The 26,638-nt window shown below is 40.3% G+C and overlaps 1 protein-coding gene across 3 annotated transcripts in view; it reads left to right on the plus strand.

Annotated features, from left to right (window-relative positions):
- ptpn5 (protein tyrosine phosphatase non-receptor type 5) overlaps positions 1-26,638 on the plus strand; it is a 127,771-nt gene that overhangs the window by 80,447 nt on the left and 20,686 nt on the right. For 2 of the 3 annotated variants that reach the window (XM_043706133.2, XM_087996703.1), the window contains exons 4-6: positions 14,257-14,352; positions 20,374-20,672; positions 25,874-26,060. In XM_043706133.2, coding sequence (XP_043562068.1) covers positions 14,257-14,352; positions 20,374-20,672; positions 25,874-26,060 — 582 coding nt within the window. Of the gene's footprint in view, positions 1-14,256; positions 14,353-19,876; positions 20,018-20,373; positions 20,673-25,873; positions 26,061-26,638 lie in introns of those variants that run through there. The other variant, XM_087996704.1, reaches the window with a different exon arrangement.

The raw sequence follows: 26,638 nt of genomic DNA on the forward strand, positions 1-26,638 counted from the left end.
TGACACAATAAAATTTCAGCAAATCAGCCATAGGGGAAAGGGAACATTAACATTTTAATTTTTTGTTAAGGTAAGTCAGAGGTCATATCTGAGCTCAGAATCACTACTGAGTATCTGACATATCTGAAAATTTACCACAAATATTTTATTCAATTTCAATACGTTTGATATAGGAATCAACCAATGTGTGATTAAAATACATTGAAATCAGCTCATCAAATCAGTCCTTTTTTAGTTATCAAACAAAAATATAGTTAGAAAATACATGTTCACACAATAAGTCAAAAGCCAATATCAAGTAATTTGTCTTTTATGAACCTGAAGTACTGAACAATACAACAGTTCAAATGGCCATTACATTTGAAAAGGATATCTCTCCCCAGATTAATTATGATTGCAGAACCAGCATTTGACACTTTCCATACAAGCTAGTGACAGTGAGGTCACTCCTGGAGCTGTCATGGCTGGTCGCAGAAACTTTTGCTGGAGATAATGGCACTCATTCAAAATTCTCCTGTAAGACATATGATAAACTGAATTTCTGGATGACATGATGTATGTTTTAAAAATAACAACAACAGTAGCTAAATTCTAATTAAAAATAAATCCTGAAGAATAAAGGGATTTGAGAGATCAGATTCATGTTTAAACGTGACAGCCCAGCTTGAACAGAGAGATCAGTGGCTTTCTCTCGGTATACTGAACAAACATTTGTCCCTCAATCATTGACAACAGGAACAGATGAACTGATCAATTTCCTCATTCCTGCTTGTAAGTCTTGCTAATGTGCCAATTAGCTGCTCCAATTGACTAAAAATCAATAATAATTGACTGCAGTATCTAACAGTATTATATAAAGATTTATTTCTTTGCAAATACCTCTGAACAAAAACAGAAATTCCATTTGGGTGTTCATTTAATGCATGGGTTCAGTAAATATTAATTAAGAGAGGATAACATACATAAGTCCAAAGACTATAAGTTTGAACAATGTTGAAGAGCAGGAAGGCATAAACAAAATGTATATGGGTTATTTGAGTTTACAAACAAAAGGATAGAAGATTAAAGCAAACACTCGGTTAGGAAAGCTTGACTGATTCCTTTCATTGTCACGATCCTCCATTGACCAGAATCAACTTTGAATTTAATAGGAAAGTGATCAAGTTATATTTTAGACTGAATATAATTCAATATCAGAAACAAGTTAGACGGATTCTTTACATGAACAAATAAAGAATCAGTTTATTAAAAATACATTAGCAAAGTGGTCAAGATTATTAACAATGTTTAAAATGTACAGATATATCCAAATTATCTTCTCCACCCTCAGATGCACAAGTTCCGCAGATGGTTATCTTGAATGCTTTGATCAAATAGCCATTACATTTGGAAAAAAATACTTCTCTACAGCTTAATTTTGACTACAGAACCATATTTGACACTTTTCACGCAAGCTTGTGACAATGAGGCCATTCCCGGATCAGTTATGGTTGGTTGCAGTGTCATTTTCCAGAGTTAGTGGTGCTAATTCAAAATTCTGTTTTAAGAATGCCCCACTTGTGGTGCTAGGGCCTTCCCATAGGTTTTCAACTGTCACATTTTGAGAAAGAACACAGGTTAATGTCCGTGAGGTGTATATAAGTGCATGTTCTGTGGCAAGTTCTTTCTGATTGTTTGTTTGTGTCGTCGGTGAAGTTAAGATAAACACCTTTCAGTCAGGGCGCACTGGTAGAATAAGTCAAGGCAGTCTCCAATATCAATTGAGGGAGTTGGGTATGGCCATTTAACCACACTGGGTAGTCATGGTCAAGGTGTCTGTACTGCTACAGTCCTTGAATGGGCCATGATTACCCCTGTGGGTTCAGTGGAGGCAATCTGGGCATCCTCAGGAAGCCAGTCAGGGGCAGGCGTCTGGTCATTCATCATTCAGGACCAGCCAGCTAAATCCCTCAAAGTGACTGGCCAAGGTGACTTAAGGATTTATCCATTAAAAGTCAGACAGGGCTATCAGGGGATTGGGGAACTTAGTTGTCGGGTTTGGAATCAGATTGCTAGGATGCAGAAGGAATTATGATACTGAAAGGGATGACTCAGTATAGAAGGGATGGGGAAAATGAGAGACCCTGGGAGGGAAAGGATTACATGGGAGGAGAGGCTGTCAGTGGTAAGCAGCACCCTGACTCCTGTAGGGGAAAGTACATGACCAGATCTAGCATGTTTACTTAATGTGCCTGTGGCCGGGAGGGCAATGTGAGCAGATGGAGACTTAAATAGCTAGATTGGGTGGGAACTTGGGGAAGTGCAAGGTCTATGGGGTTGATGCAAAGGGATACCAGGAAGGGGATGTTTGTGTTTGGGATTTACTAAGCATAGAGACAGAGCCTGAGACTCAACATTGGAGAAGCAATCGCTGCTGCCTTCTGTCGAGTTGTCAATAGCAAGTGCACAATAGGAATGGCAGCAATCATGCCCAGAGTGATGGGTAAGTGTTTAAGTCTGTTAGGTAGTGGGTTTGAGGGACGGCAAGCCTTTCAAAGGGCAGCAGCATTATACAGCCACTCTGATGCTGATGCTGAAACACATCCATGAGCGCTTTACTTTGTGAATCTTAGGCATGCACCTACTGTGTGCAGTCTACATCCTTGCCCCAAACACTCCTGAGCATAACATGCAAGATAATGAATGAATCCAACTGGTGATTATCATACTATAGTAATGTTTGACTATCTGGAAAGATGAAGCAAAGTTACCAAAGCAACAGTCAACCTGCAATTTACCCATAGCTTGCATATTGTTCTGGGAGCTGCTCACTTCACATCTTGTACCATAGGACATTCTGCAGTGCTAAGGTTGGGTTAGATCTGTGCCCTCAATGTTGTATTTGAGTCTACACATAGACTTGCACACACAGACAATGATGAAAAGTGAACACATTTACAAATGTGATAACATGTTTACCATGATATATTGCCAATGCCACCAATGTGCCCTCAGAAGTTGTTCTTTTTTCCTTTCCCACTTCATCTCAGTGCAGTACAGGTTATATAGCAAGGCTGCAGGGAGCCTGCCCTTCAATTGACCTTGAATGTTTGGTCAGGCAACTTTGTGGTCAGTTTCGTCCAGAGGGTGAAGATATACTTAGTTTGCCATGTATGGCTTGATCTCCCACAGAGCTATGGGTGGAAGAGAAAGTGTAGGTAGAAAGTCCAATCACAGCTGGGGTTTTCTGAGAGGAGACTTTCAGAATGCCCTTATGTATTCTTCCTCTGTCTGGTGCCAACTGGGAGTGCCTGGTCTCCTTGAGTGGAAGGGATCCCTGAAGTAAGCTCTAGGCCCCCTATTGCTATGTTGCCCTGCTATTGTTGCTGAGCATTAGTGGCTACACTGGTGCAGTTCTGTGCTCATATCTTGCGGTCAACTGTGTCCTACCTTTGCAACTCCTCTGAAGGGACCTATAGCTTTACAAATTTGTGGGAAATCTCAGCAAGTCTGGCAGCATCTGTAAGGAGAGAAAAGAGTTGACATTTCGAGTCTAACTGACCCTTTGTCAAAGCTCTGACAAAGGGTCAGTTAGACTTGAAACGTCAGTTCTTTTCTCTCCTTATAGATGCTGCCAGATCTGCTGAGATTTTCCAGCATTTTCTCTTTTGGTTTCAGATTCCAGCATCCGCAGTAATTTGCTTTTATCTTTACAAATTTGTGTTGTTTGTCATGGTTTCACACTGATTGTGCGTGTGCAGTTTTTTTTTCTCTCCACAAAGCTGACACTGTCTCTTAGTATCTGGTTTGTGGCCTACTCTCAGCTTTGGCTTGAGTTTAGAATTTTTATATCTTTGTAAAGTTAATTAGTTTTGTTACTCTCTCTTGTGATAAGGTTAACCTTCTCCTCTCAGGATTTGTCTGTATCTCTTCCCAGTTTCTGATCCTAGAATGATCTGAACAGCTGACATTGAAGTCAAATCTTCTCTTAAAATAACTCTGCCAAAGAATCATCACTCTTTCAATAACAGTTATGTCTCTTATACATTGGATTTCAGTACTCTACTATCACAGTATTCAACTAATCTGTGGTTAAGATATTTAAATCATCCACATATTTGCCTGGAAGCTAAACTTTTCTGTTAAATTTTGCTGCTTCAAGAACTTTCTGATTGTCAGATAAATGTAATTATCAACATGTTGTGGAACTTCAAAAAATATCTGTGCCTTTTTCACATTTTGGATATTTTCAAAGTCATCAGCAGTCCTTTTGAATACTATATTGTGTTTATTTGTTCAGTTTGCAATATATTATTTAAGTGTGAAGCAATTTGGTCATTGAAGAACTGTTTTCTCCAAGTTATCCAATCATATTTGGCCCAACTCTGATATTTAATTTTTAAGGTGATACTATTTTGATTACCATGACTTCTTTAATGTGATTTTTAATTCTTATTTTAAAGTTTTTAAATATTACATATTTTTATTATTTCTTTTCTTCCCCTTTCTCTTTCCTTTGAAGACTCTTACTTCTGTAAATAACAATGCTGTTTTATACTCCTAAATGTTTATACTGCTCAATAAATCAATGTTTATTTCTCCTCCTTTTGAAGTTTTAAATTCTATTGATTAGTGATGTTGCACAACTGGAAATCTACCTGCAAAATCTTTCACATTTTTGTGGTCGAATTAGATGTTTCTCCCGTTTTGCAGGCAAAATGGAGTTTTGCAATGCACACTGGAATATATAGAAGATTAGGATGGCTAATTTAAAGTGGAGAGTGGGCATAAATTGATTTTTCCAGGTTGGCAGTATGTAACAACTGGTATGCCACAGGAATTGGTGCTGGGGCATCAACTGTTTATATAAGTGACTCTGATAAGTGGATGGACAATATGATTGCTAAATTTGTTGATGATCGGATAGGTGGGCAAATAAATTGCTGAGGGAATACAAGGAAGTTGCAAAAAGACATAAATACGTTAAGTGGGCAAAGATGTGTTATATAGAGTATATTATGGGAAAATGTGTGATAGTCCATTTTGGCAGGAAGAAGAAAGAAGAAGCAGATTGTATAAATGGTGGGAGGTTTCAGAGCTCTGAGATGCAGAGGGATCTGGCTATCCTCGTGCATGAATCACAGCAGGTTAGTATGCAGGTGCAGCAAGTAATTAGGAAGGCTAATAGAATGTTAAAATATTTTTTATTCACTTGTGGGATGTAGACATCGCTAGCTGGCCATCACTTTTTATTGTCCATTCCTAGCTGTTCTTCAGAAGACGGTGGTACGCTACCTTTTTGAACCGCTGCAGTCCAGGTTCTGTAAGGTGGCCCAAAATTCCCCTTAGGGAGGGAATTCAAGGATTTTGACCTAACGACCGTTAAAGAACGGTAATATATTTCCAAGTCAGGATAGTGAGTGTTTGGAGAGAAACTTGCAGGTGGTGGTGTTCCCATTATCTGCTGCCCTTGTCCTTCTTGATGGAAGTGGTTTTTGGTTTGGAAGGTGCTGTATAAGGATCTTTTGTAAATTTCTGCAGTGCATCTTGTAGATAGTAGTAGCAGTGTCAGTGGTGGAATGTGTGGATGCCTGTGGATGTGGTGCCAATGAAAAGGACTGCTTTATCCAGGATAGTGTCAAGCTTCTTGAGTGTTGTTGGAGCTGCACCCATCCAGGCAAGTGGGGAGTATCCCATCACACTCCTGACTTGTGCCTTGTAGCTGATGGGCAGGCTCTGGGGAGTCAGGATGTGAGTTACTTATTGCAGTATTCCTAGCCTCTGACCTGCTCGTGTAGCCACTGTGATTTTGTTATTAGATTAGATTAATTATTAGATTACTTACAGTGTAGAAACAGGCCCTTCACCCAACAAGTCCACACCGACCCGCAACCCAGCCAGACCCATTCTCCTAACACTACAGGCAATTTAGCATGGCCAATTCACCTAACCTGCACATTTTTGGATTGTGGGAGGAAACCGGAGCACCCGGAGGAAACCCACGCAGACACGGGAAGAATGTGCAAACTCCACACAGAGAGTCGCCTGAGGTGGGAATTGAACCCAGGTTTCTGGCGGTGTGAGGCAGCAGTGCTAACCACTGTGCCACTGTGCTTGTTTTGTGTTGAGTCCAGTTGAGTTTCTGGTCAAAGATAACCTCCAGGATGTTGATAGTGGGGGATTCAGTGATGGTAACACCATTGATTGTCAAGGGGCAGTGGTTAGATTGTCCCCTGTTGGTGATGGTCATCGCCAGGCATTTGTGTGGTGCAAATGTTATTTACCATTGTCAGCCCAAGCCTGGATATTGTCCAGGTTTTGTTGCATTTGGATATAGACTGCTTCAGTATCTGAGGAGTCGTGAATGGTGCTTAACATTGTGCAATCATCGGCTAACATCCCCACTTCTGATCTTATGATGGAGGGAGGGTCATTGATGAAACAGCTGAAGATGATTGCACCTAGGACACCATCCTGAGGAACTCCTGCAGAGATGTCCTGGAGCTGAGATGACTGACCTCCAACATATAAGAACATCTTCCTATGTGACAGGTAGGACCAATCAGTGGAGAGTGTGTCCCTCATACCCATTGATTCCAGTTTTGCTGGGGCTCCTTAATGCCACACTTGGCCAAATAGCAAGGGCTGTCACTGTCACTGACCTCTGGAATTCAGCTGTTTTGTCCATGTTTGAACCAAGACAATAACGAGGTCAGGAGTTGAGTCGCTCTGGTGGAATCTGGGCATCACTGAGCAGCTTGTTTCTGAGCTAGTGCTGCTTGATAGCACTGTTGATGTCAACTTTCATCAGTTTCCTGATGATTGAGAGTAGACTGATTGAAAATTTATTGTAAGGGGAATTAAATGCAAAATAAGTCATTTTTCTTCAGTAATACAAAGCAGTGGTGAGACAATATGCGGAGTATTGTGCAAAGTATCTTTCACCTGGTTTAAGAAAGTATGTAACTGCATTGGAAGCAGGTCAGAGTAGATTTATCAGTCTAATACCTAAAATGAATAAGTTGTCTTATGAGGAAATGTTCAACAGATTGGGCTTGTATGTGTTGTATGGAGAAGACATGGCTTGACTGAAACAAAGAGTGGTTCTGACAAGGTGGATGTGGAGAGAATGTTTTCTCTTATGGGAGACTCTAGAATTAAATCTGACTGGTTAAAAAAATCAGGAGTCATCCATTTAGAGCAGATTCTGTGATTTATCTTTCTCTTCGAGGATTGTGAAGTTTTGAAACTCTTCTTGAGTTGGTGTTAGAAGATGAGTCCTTGAATATTTTTAAGACAGAGGTAGACAGGTACTTGATAAACAAGGGGGTGACTGGGAAAAGGCTGGAATGCAGATTTGAGGTTACAATCAAATCAAATGTGGAGCAGCTTCAAAGAATTAAGTGACCTACTTCTGTTCCTTTGTTTGTATATTTGCTCTTGTTTTAAATGTGGGCAAAATGGACAATTTCCCACCTTTCATGGCCTAATGCACAATGCCTGTCCTTTTTCATGACTCCTTAAATAAATCCTTAATAAATTCTTTCTATTTAAACTACAGTTAAAATTGTGGTTCTCTCATTCTTATCCTGGCCTCAAAAGCCATCTTTCTATTGTATTTCTGTTAGTCTGTCTGCGTTAGCTCTGAAAATATTCCTTTAGTTATCTTCCTTCTTCCTTGTGACAGCCTCAGTGCTCAGTTGTATCCAAGGATACATGCCCTATCAAAGGACAGACAGATGGACCGAGGTGGCAAGGTTGATTTGTTATTAAGAAATAAAATTAAATCAATAGCAAGAAGTGATATTGAGTCAGAAGGTGTAGAATCTGTGTGGGTAGTGCTGAGTTTGTAACTGTCAGGTGGCACTAGTTTTGAAGTTTTTTTGTTCTAGCCTAACTTGATTTGCATTTCAAATTTCACATTCCCATCAGCCACAGATAACATTGGATTCCTAACAATGACCTCCATTTTTTTCTTCGGCAGCATTTCAAAGTCACACAAGCCTCTGAAAGACAGGTTTCTCATCACTGTTCTAAAAGTGTGAATCTTAATCTTAAATCCCCAGGTTCTGGATTGGCCAACAAGAGGAAACATCTTTTCCACATCTACTTTGGCAAGACCATTCAGGATCTAAAACACATTAATCAAGTCACATAGATGTTCACAACACAGAAGCAAACCATATAGACCACATCAACCTGCATAAACACTCCTAGTTACCTTCTCAAAAAATTGATTGAACTTGTGAAACACGACTTTCCTTTAACAAGTCAGGGATATCCCTGATTAATCTCTATCTCTCCAAGTGCAGATATATTCTATCTCTCCGATTCTTACTCATAACTTTCCCACAATTAAGGTTAGACTATCTGGCCTGTAATTTTTATCTCTCTGACTTGAACAATGTGATAACATTAGTTGTCCTCCAGTCCTCTGATCCCTCACTTGTGACGAGAGAAGATTTTCAAAGTTAATGCCACGCCCCTGGTATCTCCTCTGTGCCTCCATTAACCTTCTGGGATACATTTCTTATGGGCCTGTAGATCTATCCACTTTTAAACCTGCTAATCCCTCTACTGCCTCTTTTCCCTCTCCCTCTGTTAATTTATTCTCATCATTCCTCATAATTTCAGACAATTTCCATTGTCTGACTTGTTGCTGGGTGATCTAGCATTGGATCGTTGCAACACAAAAAGAAGCCATTCAGCTGATTGCGTGTCTGAATCAGCTGAAAAGCACCCATCCTCATCCCATCTTCAAGCACCTGCTGTGTAGCATTGCGGGCGACAGTGCTTCAGGTAGAGATCCAGGTATCACCTAAACGAGTTGAGATTTTGTGCCTCTCTCACCAAAATGCAAATTCTAGACATCCACCACCCTCTGGGGTTTCCTTATGCCCTTCAATCCTAATATGGATCATCTTAAAATTGTGTCCCCTGTTAACAGGCCTTCCCACTAAGGGGAGCCAAATCTTGTCTACTCTATTTATGTTCCTCATACTCTTGTACTGTATACTTTAGTTAAGTCATCACCTCAGCCTCCTCCATTCTAAACTTGGCAGCCCCAGCCTATCCAATCTTTGTTCCACCTTCAAGCCTGGGAACAGCCTTGTAAATGTCCTCTGTATTGTCTCCAACACAATGATGTCAGACCTGTAATGTGGTGACCCGAGCTGTACACAGAGTTACAGCCTTGGTCTGACCTGTGTTTGTACAATTCTACAATACGTTCCTGCTTTTGTAATGTACACCTTGTTCAACAAAGGGAAACATTTCACATGGTCCCTTGATCATATTATCCACCTGTTCAGTTACCTTCAACAACCTGTAAATATGCACTCCAAGGGTCTTCACTCCCTCTACCCTCCTAACTTTCTCCCGTTTATTGGGCATTCCCTAGCTTTGATTGGCCCATATACATTATTTCTCACTTTTTCAGATTGAATTCAATCTGACACTGTTCTGCCCGCTCAACCAAACAATTATGGATCTCTTTCTCAAATTAACAGCTATCTTCTTCATTACCTGGCCAATTGGTATGTCATCTGCAAATTTCCTAATCATGTCTCCCACATTTCGGCCCAAATGGTTAATATATATAACTAATAGAAAGGGACCCAACACTGAGCCCCATAGAACATCACTGAAAACTCTTTCCCATTCATAAAGACCATCCTTCAACCATTATCCCTTGTTACTTGTCACTGAACCAATTTTGGGTACAACTTGCCCCATTCCCCTGTATTCCATGGGATTTTATTTGTTCACGCCATGACACTGCCTTCATCAATCCTCCTTGTTACTTCTAAAAGTTCAATTATGTAACTTAGTGTAACTTTTCCTACACAAAACCAGACTACCCCGATTAATCTGTACCTTTCAAAGTGACAGTTTATTCTGTAACTCAGAACAGATCCTAGCAATTTCCCTCCCCCCTGACCAGCCTATATAATTTGGCCTCACCCCGACCTTTTTTAAACAATGGAACAATGTTCAGTTACTTGTAATCCTCTACACCTCACCTGTTTCTAGTGAGAGTTGGAAAAGGATCTTCACAGTATCCATTATTTCCTCCTTGGCTTCCTTTTAACAACCTGATACAATCCAGCAAGTCCTGGTAATTTATTCACCTTCAGGGATATCAGTTTCTCTAAGACCTCCTCTTGCTTTGCATTCTTGTACTAACTATTTCACACTCTTCTTTAACTAAATACCTTCTCCTTTATGAAGACAGAGGCAAAGTATTAATCTTCTTCATATTATCATGATTTATCTATTACATCTCTTAGATAGACTCTGTCATTACCTTACTTAAAATGTTGTTCTAAACAATGCAAAAATTGCTTTTCCTTGATTTAACCTTGTCAATATTTTCTAATTTCCTCTATTTGCTTTCTTAATATTCTTTTTAATTACCCCTGTACATTTTTTGTATGTTGCAGCTTTCCCTTAAACTGTGTTTTTCTGGATAACCAGGTACTCTAGATTTAGCAATACTACCCTTTTTCAAGACTGGGACAAGATGTCCACGGCTTTCCACTGACTCAAATTGGATTTCCATTCAAGTGGCTGTATCACGTCCAACTTCACCACATCACTTTTCAGCTTCTTAAATCTTGTCTTCCCCCAATTTAGAATTTTCAATTATGTTCTATCTTTCAACTTTTCCGTAATTATGCTAAAGCTAACCGTAATATAGTCACTGTCTCCAAAACGGTCACTTAGTGCGACTTCATCTACTTTTTCAACTTAATTTCCTAAACTAAATATGGAATTGTATGCCTCCCATTGGACTTGTTAGGTACTGGCTAAGAAAGTTCTCTGGAATGTAATTTAAGAATTTGTGTCCTCTGTACGTTTCACAATGCCTTATATCCCAGTTGATGGAGAGTGGTTGAAGTTCCCAACTATTTTTGCCCTATTGTTTTGCACTCAGAAATCTACCTGCACATTCCTTCTTCCATCTTCCTTGCACTACTTATGGTCTATAAGATACTCTGAATAGTGTAACTTCCCTTTCTTATTTCTGACCTCAACTCATTTCGCCTAATTTGATCATTCATTTAGTCCATCATCCCTCCTCATAGCTGGAACTGTTTCTTTAACCAATGACGTTACGCTCCCACATTTTTTCTATCCTCCTCTCCATCCTGCCTGAAGACTCTATATGCGGGGTCTTAGAGAAACTGCCATTATTGCCTCTTTTTGAGCCACATTTCTATTATAGCACTCCCTTTAGGATTCTGTCATGGTTTGAAACAATGGAATGGCTATTTCAGGCAGCAGTTGAGAATCATCACATTGCTGTGCAGCCAGATCAGTTAATGATAGAACATTGCCTTTCCTAAAGAACATTAGTGAAATAGTTGGGTTTTTACATCATGGTCAACATTAATGAGACTAGGCTTAATTTCAGATTTACTAACTGAATTTAAATTCCACTTGCTTTCATTGTTAACCCACATTTGGTCTCAGCACATGAATCCATGTGTTGATAGCATAATGCTGAGCCTCTGGAATATTAGGCCATCACTTATCCCCTAAACTTAACATTACATGTTCGATAGATTCAACATCAGTTCCTGCGGATTGGAGGGTGGCTACTGTTGTACCACTTTTTAAGAAAGGAGCGAGAGAGAAAGCAGGAAATTATAGACCAGTTAGTCTGACCTCAGTGGTGAGAAAGATGCTAGAGTCAATTATAAAGAATGAAACTACGACACATCTGGATTGCAGTAACAGGTTAGGTCAGAGTCAGCATGGATTTATGAAGGGGAAATCATGCTTGACTAATCTTCTAGAATTTTTTGAGGATGTAACTCTGAAGATGGACAAGGGAGATCCAATGGATGTAGTGTACCTGGACTTTCAGAAAGCCTTTGATAAAGTCCCACTTAGGAGGTTAGTGAGCAGAATTAGGGCGCATGGTATTGGGGGCAAAGTAATGACTTGAATTGAAAATCGGTTGACTGACAGGAAACATAGAATAGTGATAAACGGCTCCCTTTCAGAATGGCAGGCGGTAACCATTGGGGTACCACAGGGATCAGTGCTGGGACCGCAGCTTTTTACAATATATATTAATGATATAGAAGATGGTATTAATAGTAACATTAGCAAATTTGCTGATGATACAAAGCTGGGTGGCAGGGTGAAATGTGAGGAGGATGTTAGGAGATTACAGGGTGACCTGGGCAGGTTAGGTGAGTGGACAGATGTATGGCAGATGCAGTTTAATGTGGATAAATGTATGGTTCTCCACTTTGGTGGCAAGAACAGGAAGGCAGATTACTACCTAAATGGAGCTGAAAATGTGTTGCTGGAAAAGCGCAGCAGGTCAGGCAGCATCCAGGGAACAGGAGAATCAACGTTTCGGGCATAAGCCCTTCCTGAAGAAGGGCTTATGCCTGAAACGTAGATTCTCCTGTTCCCTGGTTGCTGCCTGACCTGCTGCGCTTTTCCAGCAACACATTTTCAGCTCTGATCTCCAGCATCTGCAGACCTCACTTTCTCCTCAAAGATACTACCGAAATGGAGTCAAGTTAGGTAAAGGGGCAGTACAAAGAGATCTGGGTGTTCTTGTACACCAGTCAATGAAGGCAAGCATGCAGGTACAGCAGGTAGTGAAGAAAGCTAATAGCATGCTGGCCTTCATAACAAGAGGGATTGAGTATAGAAGCAAAGAGGTTCTTCTGCAGCTGTACAGGGCCCTGGTGAGACCGCACCTGGAATATTGTGTGCAGTTCTGGTCTCCAAATTTGAGGAAAGACACTCTGGCTATTGAGGGAGTGCAGTTTAGGTTCACGAGCCAATTCCCGGAATGGCGGGACTATCTTATGTTGAAAGATTGGAGGGACTGGGCTTGTATACCCTTGAGTTTAGAAGGCTGAGAGGGGATCTGATTGAGACGTATAAGATTATTAAAGGATTGAACACTCTGGAGGCAGGAAACATGTTTCCGCTGATGGGTGATTCCCGAACCAGAGGACACAGTTTAAAAATAAGGGGTAGGCCATTTAGGATAGAGATGAGGAGAATCTTCTTCACCCAGAGAGTGGTGGGTGTGTGGAATGCTCTGCCCCAGAAGGCAGTGGAGGCCTAGTCTCTGGATACTTTCAAGAAATAATTGGATAGAGCTCTCAAGGATAGTGGAATCAAGGGTTATGGAGATAAGGCAGGAACAGGATACTGATTGAGGATGATCAGCCATGATCATAATGAATGGTGGTGCAGGCTCGAAGGGCAGAATGGCCTACTCCTGCACCTATTGTCTATTGTCTATTGTCTATTTATAAGTGTCTTGATGGTAAATGCTAAGAAAATATTTCCCTGGCTACAGAGAATAGAACAAGGAATTTGTTTTTAATTCAGTCACGGACTATGGGTGTCACTGGCTATGCCAACATTTATCACCCATCCTTATTTGCTCAGAGGTCAGTTCAGAGTCAACCAGATTGCTGTGGGTCTGGGGTCACATGTAGGCCAGACCAAGTAAGGATGGTAGTTTCCTTCCTTAAAGGACACTAGTGAACCAGATGGGTTTTTCCTGGCAATCAACAATGGTTTCATGGTTATCACTAGATCCTTCATTTCAGATTCTTTATTGAATTCAAATTCCAACCACCTCTTGTAACAGGATTTGAACCTCGGTCCCCAGAATATTAAATGAGTTTCTGGATTAATAGTCTAACGATAATACCACTATGCCATTGCCTCCCCTGTAGGGATGACATTCTCAGAATAAGGTGTGTGCAATGGAGAATGGAGATGAGCAGACATTCCTTGACACAGGGTTATGAATGTTAGGAACCCTTTAGCCTAGAGAGCTATGGTGGTTCAATCAATAAATATATTCAAGGCAAAAAAGTTGATACCTCTCTGGGTATTAAGGGCTTTGGAATAGTGCAGGAAAATGCTGTTAAGGTAGAGGGTCAACCATGATCACATTAAATAGCATAACTGGCTCAAAGGGCCAAATAGTCTCCTACTCCTGCTATTGCTGACATTCCTATGACTGAATGGATGATGGGCCTTATTACAACAAAGAAGGAAACTGAAGTAATTTCCTAACATGGTAGTAAAGAAACGTGTCATGAAAAATGCACCTGTTTTCTCTTCCATATAGTTTGTCTCCCTACACATTCAAGCACAACAATCTTTCTAGGTATTTTTATTGGTAAAATCAGAAGATTCAGGTAAGAAAATGAAAAATATGTGTGACTATCGCTATTTGGCCGCTGTTCATTTTTATGCTCAATGAACTTTTATTTTCTCCAGGATCTCTTGCCTCTGCAGCAAGGATTTTGGGATACAGAGAGTTGCTGCCCTCTCCTGGCAACAGCTATACTGGGAACTGTGCTGACAGGCTCCGGGGTGAGTTTAACATTCTGTAACAAAACTGTATGAATCTATGGTGCTCCTAACTTTGATGTTAGTTCGTGTTGCAAAAATTATAAAAGACTGCAGCACCTACAAAGAAAGCACAACTAATATACATTTAACAAGGCAGAGTATAAATTAGGAAATTGGAGTAGCATATCGTAAGTCTAGTATAGCAATCATGAGAAACTTTAATCATCATATTGATCGGATAAACCAAATTTGCAATAATAATTGGGAGGATGAATTCATTGAAGATATGCAAGATTTGTCTCAATTGTTACGTTGACGAACCAATTCAGTCCTGCAGGAAAATGTGCCTTGAGACAAGAGTGGCATAATGTGATATCTTTTTTTCATGAGATTGACAGCAATTTGGTTAAGTCCAAAACAAGGGTGCTAAATTTAAATTCTTCAACAGCAGAATTGTACTCCAGCACATCATAGCCTGGCATATCCCCCACTCTACCATTACCATTAAGCCAGAGGATCAATCCTTGTTCAGTGGAACGTGCAGGAAGGCATGCCTGGAGCTGCACCAGGAAGACAAAAATTAGGTCTCAACATAGTAAAGCTGTAAAACAAGACTACTCATGAATGACAGTGGACAAGTATCACAAGTATCCCCATCCTCAATAATGGAAGAGCTCAGCACATCAATGCAACACATTAGGCAATAATCTACAGCCAGAAGTGCTAAGTGCATGACCAATCTCTACCTCCCTCAAAGGGCATCGCAGATGCCAGTCTTCAGCCAATGCAATTCACTTTAATCAACGTGATAACAAGAAACAGCTGGAGTCCTGAGATATTGTAAATGCTACTGACCTGACAATATTTCGGCAATAAGACTGAAGATTTGTGCTCCACAGCGTGCTAGTAACCAGGCCAGTTCTAGTCAGCTACAACACCGGTGTGTGGAAAGTTGCCCAAGTATGTCCTGAAGATAAACGCAGGACAAATCTAACCCAGCTAGTTACTGAACATCAGTCTACTCTTGATCATCAGCAAAGTGATGGAAGGTGTCACCAACTCATCCTCCCAATCCTGTCAATCAGCACTTTCTTAGCAATAACCTATTCAACGACACCCTCAGGGTCACTCAGCTCCTGACCTCCATTATAACCTTCATTCAAACATGGACAAAGAGAGAAATTTAAGAGGTAAGGTGAGAGTGACTGTTTTAAATAATATTTTCCAAATTCCTGACTACTATCATTTAGAAGGGTAAGGGCGGTAGCTATATGGAACACCACCATGTTCGAGGTCCCCTTCAAGCCACTCACCATTCTGACATGGAAATGTATCGCCATTGGGTTCAACGGCTTATAGTCACACAAATTTATGCCAGGACTCTCCTGGTATGAATCAAAGGATCTGAACTGACAGTGAATAACAGTGGTAATGTATCAGAAAGGCCAAAAAAACTTACATCTTGCTACAATGCTTACATGAGCTGCAACCCAACATAAAAGACTGTTCACTGCTGTACTTGAGCACAACACATAACACTGCTTACCCCACTATTCCCTGAAGCTTGCTTGGCATCCACCTCAAGTTGCTTACCATCCTGACATTACATATTCTCCTACACCCTCGACACTTCTCATCCTCTCATTCTCCCTCTTGACAGTAATCATATCCCTGCACTCCCATAAATGCTTACTTTTCTCAACATTGCTCCCTCTTTACAATCTTCCTGATAATAATTGGGAACTGAGTATCTAATGAAAATGAGGAATGTAAAGCATTTATTTTAAATCTAGTACTGGAGATATTAATAGGACTAAATGGCACAAAATCTACTGGACCTGATGACTGATATCCTAATGTTTTAAAAGAGGCAGTTACAGAAATAATGGATGCATTGAGTTTGGTTTTCTCAAATTCATTAGACACTTGAAAAATTCCATAAGTTTGGCAGTGTGCACACATACCCGGCTTTTAAGAGAGAGGGGAAGAGGGAAAACAGGAAATCATAGGCCAGTTAGTCTAACAGCAATCATGGGTAAAAAATTAGAATTTAATATTGAGACTTGGTAAAAGAATACTTCAAAAAATCATTAATATGAGTTAGTGAAAGGGTAACTGTGTTTGACAAATGTTTAGCTTGAGGATGTAACTAGTTAGCTGGGTAAGAGAGGCACAGTGGCTGTGGTGTAGTTGGATTATTAAATGCACTCATTGAGGTGCCCATAAAAGGCTATTCACACACGATTAGGACTCATAGAATGGTTTGGGGTGAAGTGGCACTATAATTATCATAGATTAAGGATTGGTTCACGGACAGACAGCAACCCAAATCAGTTCTTGGACCATCCTATTTACAACTTACATCAAAGATTTACTTTCGCGGACTGAGTAATGTATCCACGTTTGCCTCTGATACAAAGTTAGCAAAGTAAATAATGAGGAGAATACAGAGCTGCAATAGATTATGGCCAGTTTGGGTGAGTAGGGAAAAGCCTGTCATGTGGAAAGCAACATGATGAAATGTGAAGTCATCCATTTTCAGTAAGCAAACAATAGGGAAAAAAATGATTTTTTTTTTACATTGTGAAAAGCTGGGAGATACTTGCTTATGGGGTAACCTGAGTAATATTGGACATCTGTCAGAGAAATTTAACATGCAGGTACTACTAGTAATTGGGAAAGAAAGAGGTTTATTAGTTTTTGTCATAAACACATTAAAGAAGTCTTTTCATAATTATAGAGGGCATTGGTGAGTACCATTTTGAACTCCTTGCCTAAGAAAGGACATACTTGACCCAGAGGGACTGCAGTGCAAAGTTATCAGACCAGTTCCTGAGAATTTGTCCTATTAGGAGACATTGAGCAGACAAGATCTATGTTCTTTGTAATTTAAAAGAATGAAAGGGGGTTCAATTGAAACATAAAATTCTTAAGGAATTTCATAGGTTAAAGAAAATGTTTTCCCTGGATGAGAAATCTAGAGCATGAGTTCACAGTTTCATAATAAGGGATCAGTCCTGTTGGACTCAAAATAGGAGAAATGTCTTGAATCAAAGTATTGTGAATACAGAGACCATAGGATGCTCAGTCATTAAATATTTTCAGGATGGAGGGTGATAGATTTTTGGTTGCTAAGGAAAGTGAGGGATATGGAGAAAGTTCAGAAAGGTGGAGTTGAGGGAGAAGATTCACCATGATATTTTAGGATGGAGAAGTGAGTTTAAAAGGGTCAAATAACATTGTTTTGTTCTTATTTCTCATGATTACTTGTTTCACTAAAGAAGGTCTCACCAGCCAGGAAAAGACAACCTATTTGACTGACACCACATTTACACCTTTGAACCATGGCTGTTGGTTATACCATCGACAACAACCTGCCAAGGCTTCTTATCATCATTCAAATCTGAAACCTATCAAAGAACAAAGACTTTTGTTTACAGGTTTTGTTTACATTTCAACTAAATGAACTGCAGATGCTGGAAATCAGAAACTAAAACAGAAATTGCTAGAAAGCTTCAGCAGGTCTGGCAGTAGCTATGGAATGAAATCAAAGTTAACATTTCAAGTTCAGAGACCCTTCCTCAGAACTGATGGTAGCTTGGGAAAAAGTTGGGTTTTTTTTGCAGAAGATTGGGTGAGGGGACAGGGTAAGGAGTGAACAATAGAGGAGATAGAGCCCGAAGTGAGAGAAGAACACTGGGGCAGACAATGGATTGGATAATGAACAGCTTAGGAAAATGAATAGTTGTAAGTGGACAATTAGTGGTTACCGATGGGTGGTGTGTAAAAGCAGACCATGTGATATCAAGGCCTGGTGTGTGGGTCAACGCAAGCTGGAAGAATAGCACTTCATTTTCTGCTTGGCACCTCTATAGCCTTCTGAACACAATATCAAGTTCAACAAGTTTAGGGCTCGAGACAACTTCTCCCATGTCTTTCTCCCAACCCCCACACACCAGGCTCTGTTATCACATGGTCTGCTACTACAGCACGGGTTCAATTTCCACTCTGGCTAAGGTTACCATAACATTTACTCCTTCTCATATCTTGCCGCTCACCTAAGGCATGGGGACGCTCAGGTTAGACCACACCAATTGTCTGTCACACACACACACACACACACACACACACTCTCTCTCTCTCTCTCTCTCTCTCTCTCTCTCTCTCTCTCTCTCTGATGAGAGACAGTCCTGTGGTCCTCTGGGATTATGGTGACTTTACTAATAAGCTCAGGAGCTGAGTGGCCTTGATACAAGTAGTACTTTCTTTACTACAACTGCTTCTAACAACCAGAGTCCATTGCCAACTAACGTGAACTCTTTTCTGATGCAGTACAATATGTTGTTTCTCCCTTCACACTGGTATTGTTAGGAGTTCCTGAGAAGTATGAGGAGACAAGCTTCAACAAAATGTGTCATTTCTCACTAATACTCAAGATCTGTATTACCAAATGACAACAGAAAATAATAAATGATGCTCCTCCTGATCTGTAATCATATTTTGGCAGAAGATTCAACCACAGCCCCACCCCAAGAAAAAGATCTGAAAATTATATTTCTTCAAAGTTTATTTGGATCTTCCATCCAAGTTACACCAAGACAGAAGAACTCCATAGAAATTTAAGATCATGTTAATTCCTGATGAAGGCTTATACCCGAAACGTCAATTCTCCTGCTCTTTGGATGCTGCCTGACCTGCTGTGCTTTTCAAGCACCACACTCTCAACCCTGAACCCCAGCATCTGCAGTCCTCATTTTCTCCTTATTTACTGACAGCCAACCTAACTAATTTCATGCACTGTCCAGTCAAAGAAACACTTCAAAGTTGGAGGGTGAAATCAGGGAAGTTTTGTCATTTTACAATAGGCATAAAATCAGATCAATGCTGATATTGTGCTCATCAAATTTACAATTCAGGTCCCTGATAGCAGATGAAAGGAGATGGTGATACAGTATATTCTCTTCTAAATGTGAATTATTGTTGATTGAGCCTCATGTTGGCAGTATGAACCTTTAGCACATGTACAACATGAATTGGATACACTGGCTTTTGACTTCTAGATTTCTGCTCAGACAGAGAATATAATCTGTTCCCCACTTAGATGAAGTATTGGAAAGAATTCCAATCTCTGACAGACTTGGTTTCAGCAAAATTAACCTTATTTTCCACTCATAAATGCTTGTATTCAGAACTCCATCACATAGTAGAATGAAGGACATTGTAATTGTATGGTGCTTCAGCTATATAATGTCACTTTTAATAGTTAAAAACTGTGTACCTTTCCTATCACAATGTTTCCTCATTTTCATGGTGTGATTTTTAGATTCTTGTTAATATTTGACTTGTTTTCGAGAAAGCATGTGATGTAAGTTTAAATGACTGGGTTAGCTACTTGGGTAATGAATTGCTGAATGTTGGATTTATGATACATCCTGCATAGGTTGAGTTCAGAAGAAGAGAAGTTGAGTTTTTAAAAAAAAATTTATATAAGTCTCCAGAGGGCGAGGGTTGGTAGAAATTTCTGGTCTGTCAGAATTGCAAATGAGTGTTCGGCCCACCAGAGATAGAAAGAAGTGTTAAGTTGCTTTAGCAGTTGAAAGAGAAGAGTTGGAAAGAATAATTTGAATCATGAGGAGTTAAGATTCTTTACTGGGATTGAGTGACTAAAGGATATTTCTGGAAAAAGGTTTGAATCTTTCCTTTTATTGTTTATATATTAAGATATTTTTAAATTGTCACAAATATATATGTGGCTTGATTTATTTTCTGTGTAATACACACACATTCTTTTGTGAAAAGATCATTGACGGCCTTGTATGAATATGTTCAGTGACTGATCACTATGGTAACCAAACTGCAAAAATAACACTTGTGATTGATCAAGCCAGGTTTCACTTTAAGCTGTAACTTGTCTGGTACTCCAATCAGCTGGGGTCATCACAATGTACATCAAGAGCAAAAGAAAGTGTAGATGATGCTGTTGTTTTTAAAGCAGACATATCTCAACAAATTACCTAAAAAGAAACTGTTCTTCATTCTCAGATCCTCTATTGTCTGAAAACAGTCATCCGCCAATTCTCATCAGAGGCAAGGCGTCAGTCAATGAGTCGACAACCCTCCTTTACCTATTCAGAATGGTCTGAAGAAAAGATGGATGAAATCATTGATGCAGTACCTCAAGACCATGAGCAGGATGATATTGAGGGTCAAGTCTTTTTACAGTCTGAGAGTCCGGAACAGGTAGAAAGCCTGGTTCAGGGCCTTGAGAGCTCCACTGATTCAGCATCAGAGTCAGTGGATCAGTCTACACTTGCCGTTAAACCAGTTGGACTTCAGGAGAGGTAAGCTTTCAATGGTTCTGTTTATGAAAGGATATTAAATATCTGGCTTAGTAAACCTTTGTGCTACAAACATATCAACAAAATTAAACCTCAGTCCACAAAGCCTGCTGGAATCAGATGCTACTTCAGATATTTTGAATTCTACAGGAAAGAAGACCTTCCCCCATCCCATGTCCTCTTCCACCACTAACTCCATCACCTTCATGAGTTTTGTGCCCAGACTGGGCACCTCTGGAGTTGTCAAATCAACTGAGAATGGCATGCACAGGAGTGAGAGATGTAGGGAATCACTTTTTGTTTACTCCTCTGTTGGAATATAAACTGGAAGATATACCAGGAGGGCTTTTGCATCTTAAAGATCAAGTAGGATTGTGCCCTTCAGCTGCAGAAGACTTTTGATCAGCGAGATGGATTCTTTAAGAGACAGAGGGGCATCACCTGTCTTTACCCTAAGGAAGAACTCCCGACTGAGGTCTGGTGGATTGGCCTTGCTGTATTTATTACAAATCTGTGAGGCAGTGCACCCAGAGACATCCAGAAGCCTGCAAACAAGGAGTATCTCTCTCTCTCTCTCTCTCTCTCTCTGAGTGAAAACAACAAACCTAAAGACTTTGAAAGAAGGAATTTCCATACGAGAAAAGCCTGGAGTCTATGAAATCTGCTACTGCATGGATGATCAACCATTGCTCTGTAGATAGTGTACAATCAAAACCATGAGAAACAATTCTGTGTTTGTGGTCTGGATCTTGAACTGCAGAATTGGTTTCTCCCTGTGTACATTTTTCCATTCATAATATTTTTTGTCAAACCATCTGCTTTTGTCTGTCTTATGAATATGTGTATATTTGGGATTGTAAAGGCTTAAGTCATAACTAGTAATCAATTTTTTCTTACTTGCCATTTGTTAAAGAATAAGTTTGTTTGCAATAGATTGTTATTTTCCTGTTCATGATGAAACCTGATGTAAATTACTTTTGTCCTACGTAGCAGTCAGTCATGAAAATTAAGCATCTTCATTCATCTTCAGTTTGATTAGTTAGCTACACATTTGTGATGGTTTATAGAAAATTGGGGCTCAATTTTGGTGCATTCTTCAAAATCAATCTTGACTGAGAACCTAGAGCAACAGAGACTAGGATGTGGTGGGGTGAGAACATTGAAGCAAGTATAGGCTGTTCAGCCCCTCAAACTTATTCTGCTGTCCAAAGCTACTTATCAACCTCAATAACATATTGTCATGCTAATATCATATCCCTTGATGTTATGAGTAACTCTTAAATCAACTACTGCCTGTTAACATTGCAGTCGTATTTAGATGTGCACCTACAATGCCACGGCATACAAGACTATAGGCCAAGTACTGGAAAATGGGATTAGAATAGTTCGGTGCATTTTTTTTTTCCTGGCACAAACATGAGGGTCAAAGGGCCTTTTTTCTGTGCTGTCCATCTCTAAGGCTCTACATCTGTTCATTTTTGTCTTGAACTTGCTTACTAACTTAGATTCCCACTGTCTGGGATAGAGAAATCCAAAGGTTCACCACCCTCTGATGTCATAAATGACATGTCTAACATTCTGCAATTATGTACCTTGGTTCTCGACACCAAAGCAAGAGGAAAAATCATTTCTGCGTCCAAACTATCTCACTCTTTAGACTCTGCGGTTGCCCCTCATTCTTCTAAACTCCAGAAAATGTAAACTCAGCCTTCTCAATCTTTCCTGATAGAACAGTCCAACCATCCAAAGAATCAGTCTGATGAATCACTGCTACACTCCCTTCTTAGGAGAGAGGACCAGAACTGCGCACAGTATTCCACGTGCAGTCTCATCAGTGCCTTATACAAATAAAGTAAGCGTTCTTTCCTCCTATATCCAAACTCTTTTGCAATAATTCAGATGAAGGTGAAATGGTATTGTCACTGGATTAGTAGTCAGATTCCTAGGTCATGCTCCAGTGACCCAGATTTGAATCCCACCACGGCAGAGGGTAGGATTTAAATTCAATAGAGGGGGAGAAAGTCTAATGAGAACGATTAAACTATTGTTGAGTGATATACAGTCTGAAGGGAATTTCTGTCGGAGTCATCACCATTAACCTGGATTCCATTAAGTTTCATGGCATCAAATTTACCAAAGGCAAGAAGACATCCTGTTAATGATTATGTATTGCTTCACCCTCAGCTGATGACGCAGTGCTCCTCCATGTTAAACATCACTTAGCAAAACACTGAGAGTGACAAGGGTGGTAGAATGTATTCTGGGTGGGAGCCTCCAATATCCATCAATGAGTGGCATCGCAGCACCACTATGTCTGAATCGGTTGAGTCCTAAAGGACAAAGTTGCTAGACCAGATCTGCGACAGAGAACTAATCTAGTTTTCGCTAATGTATCTGTTCATGACAGTATTGGTAAGAGTGACCACCGCACAGTGGAGACAAAGTCTTCTCTTCATGTTGAGGATATGCTGTATCACATTTTGTGGCACTACCACCTTGTTAAGTTGGATAGGACAGACCTAGCATTTTAATACTGGGCATCCATGAGATGCTGTGTGCCATAGCATCAGCAGAATTGCACTCCAAAACAATCTGCAATCTCATTGCTCAGCCAATCCCCCATTAAATTGTTAACATCAAGCCAGGTGTCTATCCCTGGTTCAGTGGAAGAGGCAGGAGGACATGCTCGGAGCAGCACCAGGCATACTAAGAATGAGGTATTAACCTGCTAAAGCTACCAAACAGGACTATTTGCACACCTAAAGCAATAAGCAAGTGATAGACAGCGCTAAGTGATTCCACAACCAATGGATCAGATCTAAACTTTGGAGTCTTGCCAGTCATGAATGGAATGACCAATTAAACAAGTCTCTGAAGGAGGAAGCTCCAGAAATGTCTTCAACCACAATGATAGGGGATGTTAGCACATCAGTGTAATAGATAAGGCTGAAGCATTTGCAAAGATTTCCAATTAGAGGTGCTAAGTACATCCATCTCTGTATCCTCCAGAGGTTCCCAACACCTCAGATGTTTCAGACAATTTAATTCATTGTGATATCAAGCACTAGATAATCAAAAGCCTTTGGACCCTGACAACATTCTGGAAATAGTACTGAAGACTTGCACTCTAGAATTTGCCACTCCCCCAGCTAAGCTGCTCCAGTATAGCTACAACATAGGTATCTAGCTGACCAAGTCAAATATTGCCCATAGATGACCTGTACAAAAAAAAAGCAGGAAAAAATCCAAAATGGCTAATTACAGCCCTACTTGTTTGCTCTCAATCATCAGTAAAGCGATGGGTGGTATTCTCAATAATGTTACCATTCAGCACTTGCTTTACAACATATTCACTGATGCCCAGCTTGAGTTCCACCAAGGACAATCATGTCCTGACCACAATACAGCCTGGATTCAAACAAGGACAAAAGAGTTGAATCTCGAGGTGAGGTGAGAGTGACATTCCTTGGCATCAAGGGTGCATTTGACCAAGTATGGCATCAAAGAGTCATGACAAAATTAGAGTTAATGGTAATAGAAGGGAAACATTGCCGTCATACCTGGCATAAAGGAGGATGTTTGTGCCTGTTGGAGGTCAGTCATCTGAGTTCCTAATGATTGCTACAGGTTTTCCTCAGAGGTCTATCCTTGACCTAATCATCTTCAGCTCCTTTGCCAATGATCTTCTCTCTATCATAAGGTCAGAAGTGGGAATGTTTGCTAATGGTTGTATGATTTTAGCTATTTGCAACACATCCTATACTGTCCATGTCCAAATCCAACAAGACATGGACAATGTCCAATTTTGAGCTGAAAAGTGGCAAGTAACATTTTCACCATACAGTTCCAGACAGTGTCCACCTCCAACCAGAAAGAATCTAATGATCTACCTTTGACATTCAATGACATTATCATCGCTGACTGCCCCATCATGATCTTCCTGTGGGTTACCATTCACCAGAAACTGAATCAGCCTAGCTGTAAAAATGTAAAAACAAAGACAGAAATTGCTGGAAAAACTCAACAGAAAAAAATCAGAGTTAACATTTCAGGTTCAGTGACGCTTCTTCAGAACAGGTGGTAGCTTGGAAAAGATTGGTAGTTATGCAGAAGGTGAGGTTGGGGGTGGGGGGGTGGATTTGGGAGAGTTAAATGATAGGTGAAGATAGAGATCAAAGTGAGAGAAACAGTTGGACAGAAAAAGGAGTGGGGAAAGGTTATTCTGTGGGAATGGATAGCTGCTAATGCTGACCATTAGTAGCTGAAAATGGATTGTGTGTGGTAGCAGGCCAAGTGATGACAAGCCCTGGTGTGTGGGTGTTGGGGTAAGGACATGGGAGAAGGTGCACCAAGCCCTAAAATCTTTGATATAAAGTCCAGAAGGCTATATAGTTCCCAAGCAGAAACTGTTGTGCTATATAAATAGTATGGCTACAAGAGTAGGTCAAAGGCTGAGAATCCTATGGCTTGTAGCTCATATCCTGACTCCCCAAAGCCCATTCACCATCTACAAGGCACAAGTCTGGACTGTGATGGAATACTCCCCATTTGCCTGGATGGGAGTGGCTTCATTAACATTCAAGAAGCATGATACCATCCAGGACAGGGCAATTTACTTGACTGGCACCACATCCATTCACTTCCTCCACCACCAAGACACAATCACAGCAGTGTGATCCATTTACAGAATGCACTGCAGATCGTCACCAAAGTTCCTGAGACAGCACCTTCTAAAACCATAAGCACTACCACCTAGAAGGACAAGAGCAGCATATACATGGGAATGTCAGTTGCAAGTTCCCTGCAAGTTACACACCAACCTGTCTTGGAAATATATTATTTTTCCCTCAGTCAAAATCCTCGAACTCCTTCTGTAATGGCATCATGTCTGCCTACACAAAGTGGATTGTAGCAATTTAAGAATGCAGCTCACCCCCGCCTTCTCAAGGGAAATGGGGAATAAATGCTGGCCTAGCTGGCAATGCCTCTTGCCTCATAAATTGCTTGCTGCACCTTATTCATTAGATTGCGTTGACAATCAGCTGCATACAACTAAATGCTCCAAAATGTACCAGAGAAAAAAATACGTTAAGTCTAGGGGATCTCCACTGAATACATCATATAGAGTATACAAAGCTTCTGGAAATAAGTGACAGCTGTCAAATTGTTTTTGTGAAATTTTATCTTCTCCTTTAACCTTAAAGGAGAGGCTCCAATGTATCCCTTACTCTGGACATGTGTACACCAGGAAGTGAAGAAGCTGATGGGCAGCTGCTATCACCCAGGGAGCAGTCTGCATGGGAATACTTGCAAACAGCATCTAATCTACTCACTTCAGAGATACTGCATGAACGGGCTATGGATTCCTTCTCACTCCAGAGAGAGTTCCTTGTAAGTAGCATCAAGAAATGTGGGATAAGTGTGTAATGCAAAGGAATGTTCACTATGTGTAGCCAGTCTGACTGGGAGTGAATTCATTCAATTGTATTTTTGCATGGTGTCAAGTGATCCACCTTCTTAGCACCCAACCTGCACTCAGTACCTGGCCTATGATCAGTACCCAGTCTCCACTCAAAAACTAACCTTGCTCAACTCATTATTTTCCCATTTTTTAATTGCCTTGCCATGCAGAGAACTAACTCAATTTAGATTAAGTTAAAAGAAATTTAATCAACGTGTTAAAAATCAATAGAGAGTTTTTGATAAATAAAGAGAAGCTATTTCTAATGGTGAAGGGTCAATACTCAGAGGGCAAAGATATCAAAGTGGTTGGCAGAAGAACCAAAACAAGAGTAAGTTTTTTATTCTAATGTGATTTGCTGTGATCTTTAATGCACTGTCTGCAAGTCTGGTAACAACGAAGCAATCTTTTGAAATGGTTTTAAATAAATTATTTAAGGGGAACAATTTGCTAGGCTTTGGAAAAATGACACTATAATGGAAAGGAATGGACTTCATGTTTCAAAGAT

The sequence above is a fragment of the Chiloscyllium plagiosum genome, unplaced genomic scaffold, assembly GCF_037043375.1.
Source record: "Chiloscyllium plagiosum isolate Xiang-an unplaced genomic scaffold, Cpla_swu_hap1 HiC_scaffold_18, whole genome shotgun sequence".
In the NCBI taxonomy this organism is placed as follows: domain Eukaryota; kingdom Metazoa; phylum Chordata; class Chondrichthyes; order Orectolobiformes; family Hemiscylliidae; genus Chiloscyllium; species Chiloscyllium plagiosum.